At 40.6% G+C, this 10,589-nt stretch overlaps 1 protein-coding gene across 8 annotated transcripts; it reads left to right on the forward strand.

Annotated features, from left to right (window-relative positions):
- The first annotated feature begins 137 nt into the window (after positions 1–137).
- On the forward strand, positions 138–9,718 carry hnrnpd (heterogeneous nuclear ribonucleoprotein D). 8 transcript variants are annotated; one of them, XR_016090804.1, is made up of 9 exons: positions 138–533; positions 2,423–2,591; positions 4,004–4,165; positions 5,189–5,320; positions 5,817–5,910; positions 7,081–7,233; positions 8,038–8,132; positions 8,448–8,554; positions 9,395–9,718. XR_016090804.1 is itself a non-coding variant. In XM_088910495.1 (8 exons), the coding sequence occupies exons 1-7, from the start codon at positions 376–378 to the stop codon at positions 8,103–8,105; spliced, it is 936 nt and encodes a 311-aa protein (XP_088766621.1). In that variant the 5' UTR covers positions 140–375; the 3' UTR covers positions 8,106–8,132; positions 8,448–9,718. The 8 variants fall into 8 exon arrangements, 5 of the variants coding, with proteins under 5 accessions (XP_088766621.1, XP_088766622.1, XP_088766623.1 ...); XR_016090807.1 differs by having other exon boundaries at positions 140–533; positions 7,081–7,221; positions 9,395–9,532; XR_016090805.1 differs by having other exon boundaries at positions 140–533; positions 8,448–8,518; positions 9,395–9,528.
- The last annotated feature ends 871 nt before the right edge of the window (positions 9,719–10,589 follow it).

Raw genomic sequence — 10,589 nt, forward strand, 5'->3', positions numbered from 1 at the left:
ACTGCATTTCAAGCGGTAGCAAATCTCGAGAAACCCGAGCGACTGTGATGAACGGCGCAGTACAGCGCTTCACCTGAAGAGGGCTGCCTGCGATTGTGTCATACTTGTCCGATTGGCCCCATGCCGAACGTCGACGAGTGCTTCCTTCCTGCGACCATTTTGTAAGCGGCGCCATTAAGATTCAAAGAGCACTGCGTGTATTGAAATAACTGTTAAAAACAGTAGAAAAACAACCGGCCCTTGTTGCCAGCGTTAGACCTCTTTCACTTGATTAGTGCGCCTTCCAAACAGCACGCGTTCGCATTTCATTCTGGAGTAAAAGGGAAACCGGTTGAGAAAATATACCAAGGGTAGTTATTTCTTGTGCAATAAAAAATGTCGGAGGAGCACCAAGTCGGAGAGGACCCGGTGGTGAAGATGGAGGAAGACGGGGAGGCGGGCGGAGAGGAGCAGCAGATGGCGACTGGAGAGAGCGGGGCTTCAGAGTCCGAGGGATCGAAGATCGACGCCAGCAAAAACGAGGAGGATGAAGGGTGAGAGAGACAGACGGAGACCCGACACTGACTCTGTCGTCTCCAGGGCGAACAAGGGGCTGCGGGCAGTTCTGTCACTGACGATGCTACCACAGAGACAGGTCATCGACAAATGGGTCCCGTAACGTGTGCTGCATTAATCTGTGTTGTACAGCATAATCCGTAATGTACAACAGCAATCTCGAGTGACGCTGAAACCTTTGTTTTTAAATATAAAATATCTCGCTGTAGCTGGCGATGTCTGGTACTCCAGTTGGAGTAAACTACGGAAAATTAGTTTTTCTTTTTGCAACAGTACTCCAAAACGTGAAGCTGTACCGCATAATGTATCTCAGTCCATTATAATCACGACATTATAAAAGAGTGGGATCTGCTGGTGTCATATAGTTTATAGACCATTATTAAATCTAAGGGAGTTTCAACGGTATTAAAACGCACTTGAGCACACTAGCAGTGAAGTGTTATGACTGATACACACTTCTACCTGGTGTGGAAAGTATTTCTGGAAGTTGCTATACAGTTCATGGCTTTTTAAGTATCGTACAGAGTGGGTATAGTAACGTCAGCAACCTGAATTACCGCGCGGTGGTTCAACTGGGTCACACCCAAGTGTCAGCTATCTGAAGCGAAACCGGTTCGTCTTCATGAGACTCAACCGGTTTCGTGAGTGATGCTTGCTGAGGATTTGCTCCCTATATAGAGTCACGGTATAGATATACTTAGAATGTTTTTCTTGTGTTTTTCAGTTGACTAAAACGTTTACGGTGCAGATGTAGTGATTACTTAACTCGGATAAAAGTGTTACTACCTCACCCCAATTTCATTTTACTAGAGTCACAGTTGTAGATTGTATATTTACTTTGATTAGTCTCACCTGCTGCATTGATACATATCGCACTGTCTAGATAGGTATTTAAGTGCTCTGGAATGCAAATTAGTATTCTAGGTAGTTTCATGGTGTGTAAACCGTTTAGCTATCTGGTTTTAAGCACAATATTTAGGAAGTGTTATCAAGGCGAGTGGCATGCTGTGCCATAGGTCCTGGGTTCAGTTTTGGGCAGGGGTGCAATATGGGAGGAGTTTTCACATTATTGCTGTTACTCAGGTAAATTTTGACATGTGGTCCAGTTTCCTTCCAGCTAAGAAAGACATACTGACTGAACGAGTTGTAGTATCCTGGAATCCTATTCAGAGCGTAGTGAGGCCAGGATTAGCTCCAGGTTGGTCTGACTCTTACCAGGAACAAGTGGCTTCTGGATAATGGATGGATACCGTCAAGATCCAAAACCTTTTAAAATAGTGCAGATTTAAATTTTAACTCCAAACTGTCCATCAGTCCACCCTCCATGTTCTAACCCCTCTATCTGACTCAGGGTCACAGGGGAGATGGAGTCTGTCTATCCTGGCAAGTAGCACGGGTGCAAGGCAGAGTACGCCCTGGATGGGACGCCAGTCCATCACAAGTCTTATCACACTGCTCACACTCACACCAGGGCCAATTTTCCAGAAGCCAGTTAACCCACCAGTATGTCTTTGGACTGTGGGAGGAAACTGGAGCAGAACATACAAGCTCCACGCAGATAGTACTCTGGGAATTGAACCCAGGCCCCGAGCACTGCAAGGCTGCGATGTTTACTACTGCACTACTGTGCCGCTCTAAGATAAAATTCACTTAGGCAAACAATTGTATTATAATGTGTGTCTGCATCAGCATAAGAGCATGATGTGATGCTTATACCATGTTAACACATTGTCTGGTATGGCACCCTAGACACTGTTAAACAATACATCCATATATGGTATTTGGATATGTGGTAGCATGTAAACCTGTTCCTATGTTATTCATCCTTAAAAAGATTGTTTTTAATGTACTTTTAATTCTTTAACAGAAAAATGTTTGTTGGAGGGTTGAGCTGGGATACAACGAAGAAGGACCTGAAAGATTATTTTTCCAAGTTTGGAGAAGTAGTAGACTGCACACTAAAACTGGATCCAATGACTGGACGGTCCAGAGGATTCGGCTTTGTATTATTTAAAGATGCTGACAGCGTTGATAAGGTATTTCTGTTTCTGAGGTTAGCATGCTGCCAATCTGCTAGAATTGCCTTCATAGTAAATGCACAGGCTCTCTCAAACATTTCTGCATTGTGAAGGTACTAGCATAAAGTTGTTACAGCTACTAGTTACTCACAATTTTACTACCAGTTACTCACAAAGAAGTGCTGTTCTTAAAGCCCTGCATATGAATGTCCATTTTGAAGATGTGTAGAGATTTTCCAACATGGTTTATAAAAGTAAAGATTCTTTTTTAATGGGCAGATAATGCTGATTTCAGTCCTGTGCAAATGTTTTTTTTTCTTTCGTTAAGCATATTATACTGTGTATAATTTGCAGATACGCTAAATGAAAGAAATGTCTTTTTGGTCCATGATCCTACATTTTACATTGCTGATTTGATCAGCAAATAATTTGTATGCCTAGGAAAACCATAGCTATTTTTATGGTTTGAAAAAAAAATAGAACTAATCAAGTAATATTTGCTTTTAAGGGGTGCTGATTTCAAAAGAACAAATGGAATAATAGGACATATGTATTTAGAAAAATTCACACTGGGGTATTTAATCTTTGTAGTTAAAGGTTTGGCTCAGTTTGCTATTTTCTATGTGCATCTCATTTAGGTGATGTTGCATCAGATTTATCACATGATTGAATCTAAACCACTATTTAAATACATTTAATTATTCATGTTGATTAGAAATGTTGTTTGCAAGTGCGAATTAAAAAGGAACATCTGCTCGTTTGGCCAATTGTGTGTCTGGAATACACAGGTTTTGTTGAGTGAATGGAATTGTAATAGAAACAAATATATAGAAGAACATGCGTTATCTATCAATAGTTGTTTTCACTCAAGATGTGTTTGTGACAAAACTGCTAAACTTCTGACTAAAGACAAAATTAAACAAAACCTGTTTAATTCATATTGTTAGGGTAAATACATATGAGTGAAAGATATAGGGATATTTTTCAGAACATTGCTTATATTTAAGATTGTTGATTTGATTGACATCATTTGAAAATAATACCTGTCTTTCTTTGCAATATTAATGCAGAATTACTACCCCAGTAACGTGCTTTGTAATATTTAGAAAGGGACATTTTAAAATTTTCTATTAAAAAAAGTACTCCGATAAACCATAGTTGGCTAATGGAAACAGTACTGGGACTATAGTATTGTGCCATCTTCTTGTCATTTTTGCTACACAAGTGCGTTAAAAAAAACCCAATTACTAATCCTCTGAGGCATTTCACTTGCCAGAAAGCTTTTAGTTTGGCTTTTTTGCAGTGAGTTTTGACTTGATCAAATTCCTTGCCACAGCAGTGGTTTCGGAATGAAATGGAAAAGCACAGCCAGCCTGGCTGATGATTTCACAAGACTAAGCTTTGTGTCCTCTGGTGTGCCTATCTTCCAGGTTATAGTGCAGAAGGAGCACAAACTGAATGGAAAAGTGATTGATCCTAAGAAAGCCAAGGCTATGAAGACCAAGGAACCAGTGAAAAAAATCTTTGTAGGAGGACTTTCGCCTGACACCCCTGAGGAGAAAATCCGGGAATACTTTGGTGGTTTTGGGGAGGTATGCATCGTACTCATTTATTTTAGGATCACAGATTTTTAAAAATAATTTAAACAGAAGATCCGAAGAACAAGAAAAACGTGTGTGGGACCTTCAGGATTGAGATTGCAGAAAAGAGTGCAGTTGACCGTGAATTAAAGGTTTTTTTTTCCTAGGATTGAAGTTCGGTGTTTGAAAATGACAGCACCTGTTCCCTAAACAAAAGGAAACACAAGCACTTAAGTACATTGGATCACATTTACAGATTGTGCAGCTCCAGAATTATAAACAACACTCCAGCTAAAAATAATTTGCTTTCAGGTCACTGAAAAGTATCATCGTACCACTTAAAGAAAGGGGCATCTGAGAAATGAGAGCAGTTAGGGTTAAGGTAGGCTATTGCAGTAGCTGGATCTGCTTTATGAAAGATTCAGATGAAAATATAGTGAATATTCTATAGGTAGAAGATGCCTTTCTTGCATAAAAATATCTGTGATTTTCCAGCCCAGGTCTTGCATAGTCACTAATCCAGTTAGTTATATTAGTCACTTGTTAGTAAAGCTTGGGAACATCTGCTTATTATAAGGTTTCTAGCTCCTGTGGTGGGAACTTGGTCCTGGAGCATCTCTAAATGACTTAATTGAACAAATGGCCTGTATAACTGCATCACAGATACTTACAAATCTTGAGAATTTGTAGGCCTGTTGGATTAGGGCTCTCCTGCACCCCATTTCCAGTGAACACACAACAGAAACTGAAATCCGATTTGGAAGGAAGAGTGGGGTTGCCCATAAGTGCCGTTTCTCAGTGGTTGGAATCATAAAAGTTAGCAAATCAAAATACGTTCTAAACCTTGCTTGGAACATCTCTCAGAGCGTCACTTGCCCTTCTTGAACGGTGTACTGCGTGGTGTTGGTTTTCAGTCTCCCCTGAGCACTGAGTCGCTTGTGCTCTTCTTGGGCGCTGTCCTCGTGTCCGTCCCCAGCGCCCACATGTGTTTCTGAAGCCGGGGGGGGGAGCTGATCAGATGTGCTCTATCCCCAGGTGGAGTCCATAGAGCTTCCCATGGAGAACAAGACCAACAAAAGACGGGGCTTCTGCTTTATCACCTTCAAGGAGGAGGAGCCCGTGAAGAAGATCATGGAGAAGAAGTACCACAATGTTGGGCTCAGTAAAGTACGCCGCTCTTTCAGTAGCTCCGCCCCTTCAGCCTTTGAAACCTCTATTTTCCTACAGGCATCGGCAGATTATAACAGAGCTGGATTGTTAGCTGCATTTGAGTACATCTAATGCATGATTCTTAGGTGTTTTGGTTAGGAATTGTGTCATGAAGTCTGGAATTAAGGAGTGATTTTGCTGGAATTAAGGAGTGATTGTGCTGTGTGTGTGATAATGTGGTATTTTCGGAAGTAGGGACTCAATAGTGAAATTACGAGGTCTGAGCCATAAAGTCCATGCACCCTGCCATATCCAGATGTGTTTTAACTCGGGAGTTTTCCAATCCTGCTGTTGATCATTTTGTCCTGTATTGACTCAGTTACTAGCAGTCTGCTCCCGAGCTTACGGTAGTCCAGGGGCAGAGGTGTGTAGAGGAGCCGCAGTCTGAGAAACTAGTGTTTGCTGCGGGAAGCTGGGCTCTCACAAGGCCTTCCCTGTTTCTCTTCCCGCGCAGTGTGAAATCAAGGTCGCCATGTCCAAAGAACAGTACCAGCAGCAGCAGTGGGGAGGCAGGGGGAACTTTGTGTCCAGAGCCCGTGGAAGAGGTGGTGAGTCTCAGCTGCGTGCTTGCTTGGCTGTACCTGACACCGTCGGCCTTCTGCAAGTAACTCAGTCGCACTGTGGCAGGTGTCACCTGTGACTTCTAAGTTGGAGATCAAAGACATCTACAAGGAGCTCGTGCAGTTAGCACTGAAACAGCGGCTTGTAGACATGTACTCATATTTCATTCTGCCTTTGATCCGAATCAGCCCATTAAACCAAGTTAGTAATCGAGTCACGTGGGCAACTCACAACTGGCAGCCCACTGAAGCTCAGCAGGTGTGAGCCTGGTCAGTACCTGGATGGGAGACCTCCTGGGAAAGCTAAGGTTGCTGCTGTAAGAGGTGTTAGTGGGGCCAGCAGGGGGCGCTCATCCTGTGGTCTGTGTGGGTCCTAATGCCCCAGTATAGTGACGGAGACACTATAATGTGAACAGGTGCTGTCCCTCCGATAAGACGTTAAACTGAGGTCCTGACTCTCTGTGGTCATTAAAAATCCCAGGGCGTTTCTCGAAAAGAGTAGAGGTGTAACCCCAGCGTCCAGGCCAAATTTCCCATTGGCCCTTACCAATCATTACCAATCATAGTTCAGGTGGGTAGCTGCGTCAGCATGCGTAGGCTGCAAAGGAACAAGTAATAGGTTTATTCCAATCATGGAATAAACCAATACCAATCATGGCCTCCTAATAATCCCCATCTATGAATTGGCTTCATTACTCTGTTCTCCTCCCCACTGATAGCTGGTGTGTGGTGAGTGTACTGGTGCACTATGGCTGCCGTCGCATCATCCAGGTGGATGCTGCCTGTTGGTGGTGGTGGAGGGGAGTCCCCATTACCTGTAAAGCGCTTTGAATGGAGTGTCCAGAAAAGTGCTATACAAATGTAAGAAATTATTAATTATAATTATTATTTGTAGGTCTTATTCCGTTGCTAACTGAAAAATGCCTAAAAAAACCTCCAACTTCTGTTGATCTGCAAAGGGCAAGTCTAAAACAGTTGGGGATTGTTAAAAAAAAGAAGCAGCTGAAAAACAGGATGCTGTTGTGCAGTTCACCAACACTGTAAGAAAGGTGACAGACAAGAAGCAGTCACTGGGCACAGCTAGGCTCTCGCTGTGTCTTTGCAAGTGAGTTCACGGTGTCCTTGTGGCAAATTGGGTGATGCTACTGTGCTTTGCAGGCCCAAGTCAAAACTGGAACCAGGGATACAGCAGCTACTGGAATCCGGGATACAGCAACTACAACTACGGCTACAACAGCCAAGGCTACGGAGGATACGGGGGCTATGATTATTCCGGTTATAACAACTACTACGGATATGGTGACTACAGCAGTATGTAACCTTGTCTGTCAAAGCACAATTAATAAAAAAAAGAAAATGATTTGGTATCACATCATCTTGTTTTTTTTTCTTTAAGTTTTGCAGCTTCCTGTCACTAAGTTATTTAAAAAGCATGCACCATCTTAGTGTTGTGCTGGCATGTACGTTACAGTTTTCTTTTCAGTGAGGGAGTTTCTAACGCATTATTAAAAGGCTGGTTTAAGTGAAATACGCAGACTATATCCGGACTGAAAAGTGATCTTTTTTTTTTTTTCCGCTTCACATACAAGTGTTTTAAATTGTTGGGACAGTACAAGATAATCTCCTACTATAAGCTATTTGAACGTAAAAATTTCCCTTTTTAAAGAAAATAAAACCAATCTTTTATTTAAAAATCTTTCCACATGTTTTCTTTGCTCATCATTTTAATTGCGTGTATAATTCTTTTCAGGGCAATGAAAAATTGATATGTTTGAGTATACAGTTAAGTCTTCGGACTGTGTTGGATGATGGCCGTCAGAGCCATTGAAATTTATCCTGACCAGTTTGGATCTGAAAACAAAGGTCCTCTCCTCCCCTTGTGTACTGCCTAATAAGCAACCGTGTGACCCACTGTCCTGGAATTGCAAAGATTTCATATATTTATAAGGTTTTTGTTTGTAGTCACTATTTGAATTGCCTTTCCCAAGTTGTAGATTTACAGGTTTCAGTAAACCATCTGTATGGGTTCAGTCAGGATTTCAGTAAATCTTCAGTTTTAAACAGCATTCTGTAAACTGAGGTTTAACGCCAGACTGTTTTTTGCTTAATCTCTAGATCAGCAGAGTGGTTATGGCAAAACTCCAAGGCGTGGTGGTCACCAAAACAGTTACAAGCCTTACTAAAATATTATCCCTACTTAATACAAGCAGGTATGTTGACAAATTGCTCACAGCACAACTGTTACTATAAATATACTCTTAATAATTATATTTACCTTTCTTTAATGCATATGTTTAATTTTTTTCTTTAAAGTTTTCACAGCACCCAGAAGTGCTTACAGTAATGGTAACATAGAGACTTCAGTCTTTTGGAGATATGTAACACTGGCAAGGGCTTTTGCCCTTTTGTAACTGTAAGATTAACAGGTAAAGTACTGCTAATGGGTCCAAGTTAAGGAATTGCAACGAAAGAAAAGAAGAATGTTGTCTCCTAACTCTGACATATACCTTGTTTGTACCCGCCAGCGGGAACTTCATTGCAGGCCATGAGTCGCGCTGACTTCACGATTCTCTCAGGCCCGCTCAATGCGGACAGGGTACGAGAGGCGCACGCTCTCAAATGCTGCCGTTTGGTATGGTCTTCCAACATCCTGTATCAGCATTAGAAAATAAAATGGATACTCCGAGCTTTTGCCTTCACTTTTTTTTTTCCTTTTGCTTTTGTTTTTGGGATTGTTTTATAGAAGGAATATCTTTTAATGTAATTTTAATGCTATTTTTTACAGGCCCCCAAGTAAAGGTTAATTACGACATCATACTGAAAAAAATAACTACTTATTCTTCTACGGACACAGCTTTCTCTGGACTTTCCAGTGTCTTACTATATATTGCGTTCCTGGTCTATTTGTGATTGCTTGCTTTTCCCCATTTATAGCCCTTGTAGCAGTAAACCCCAGTAGTCCATGAGCTAAAACCTGGTTTGTACTTGGATGTAACTGCGTGGAAGAAATCCTTTTAATTCCGTTGTATCAGAATATCTGTACGGTGTTTTGTGTTACTGCCAGCGGTGGGAAAACGCTTTTTTTTGTAAACATGGTTAATTTCTCCTAACAAGTGTTTTTTTTTTTGTTTTCTTTTTGAAAAATGACGAGTGTTTAATAAAATTTGCATGTAATGCTCAGATTAACATGTATTTTAGGATCAAACAATGGATTTATTCTTTAATTTTGTACTTTTTTTGGCGTCATTTTCCCTCTTCCAATTGTTGCACTTCAGGATTTCTAGCTTATGGACTAACTTTGTTTTTAAGTGTTAATTGTAGAATTTTGAATATATATATATCATTTTGTCTCCTTAATGGAATTTGTAAAGGGTTGGGGTTCCTTTTATATATACGTATACCTTATGTAGCGTTTCACGCCTTGGTTTGTGTACAGAGGATTAACAACTTCGTGTCATTTTGTTTTTTCCAGGTGATGGAGCAGTATTGTTCGTCAGAGAGAAGGTCCCCACGAGAGGGTTTTAGCCTAAACACAGACAGCAGCTTTCAATCACGGGTTTCGTGCCAACACGAATAAAGCAGTTGGTTGTTTTTTTTTTGTGCAGATGAGATCCTAATTCTAATTAAAATATTGCTTTTATTTCTATATTTTATGGCGGTAATTAAAAATAACTTTGTTTCTTGTCAGTTTTGTTTCCTTTTGGTTTACTGTGAGAAGTCTTGTGTGAAGCTATATTGTGAGGAGCTGGTGTCCTGAATTTTTCTTTTTTTCTAAATAAACCTTTTTTTTGTAAAAGTATTGTGTGTTTCATTGTGAATTATTCACAGCTGAGCCTAGACAATTCACATTGCCTTTTGTAGCCGGCGTCTCTGTCTATGAACAGTTGAGGTTAACAAATATCCGATGAAGACAGTAAGTAAGACCATGTACGAATTTGTGTTAACACTTGCGACCTTTTCATCTTATATATACTGGCTGGGAAATACATATTTCTAATATTTGAAGAAGAATGTAAAGGTTTAAGTTCTGATTTCTCTGTTAATTTGAGATCGTATATGCTTCTCTGTAGTTAATCCTGTTTGTTCAACAATGATGTATGTAGCACAACTGGTACTAAATGTCTATACATTTAACAGATAAAAATAAATCACAACTTTTAAGCTGTAATTCAATTTTGTCCACAGGGTTACTTGTTAAAAATTCACCGAGGATACCAACATCCAAGAATTGAATGCTTTAAGAATGGTTTTATTTGGCGAGATAGGTTTGTCTTAACCCACTTGGTAAATGGGTAGCCCCTTGGCCACAGGATGAGGAGGTTTGAACCCCAATCAGACTGAGTGAACCAGGGGCAGCTGCAAGGTGAAGTTGGGGTGTATGACTTGTTTTTATCCCTCCTGAATTTGACAGTTTCCACATAATGTACCTTGAGAACACAGGAAAGATGGACACACGAAAGACCAATCAAAAAAGTGTGAAGCTTTATTGTGTGTTCATGTAAAAATGCAGCCAAAACAGGCTATTTTACTTGCATGAAGCCTTACAGCAATGTAGTGAACATTTTATGTGAGCTTTCAGTTTGCTCTTATTGTAACTCCTTCAGACTTCTGAGATTGCACAAGGATTGCATTCTTAACACATTAAATAATTTACCTAAGAATATATC

Source organism: Atractosteus spatula, chromosome 3, assembly GCF_055471065.1.
Source record: "Atractosteus spatula isolate fAtrSpa1 chromosome 3, fAtrSpa1.hap1, whole genome shotgun sequence".
NCBI classification, from domain to species: Eukaryota; Metazoa; Chordata; class Actinopteri; order Semionotiformes; family Lepisosteidae; genus Atractosteus; species Atractosteus spatula.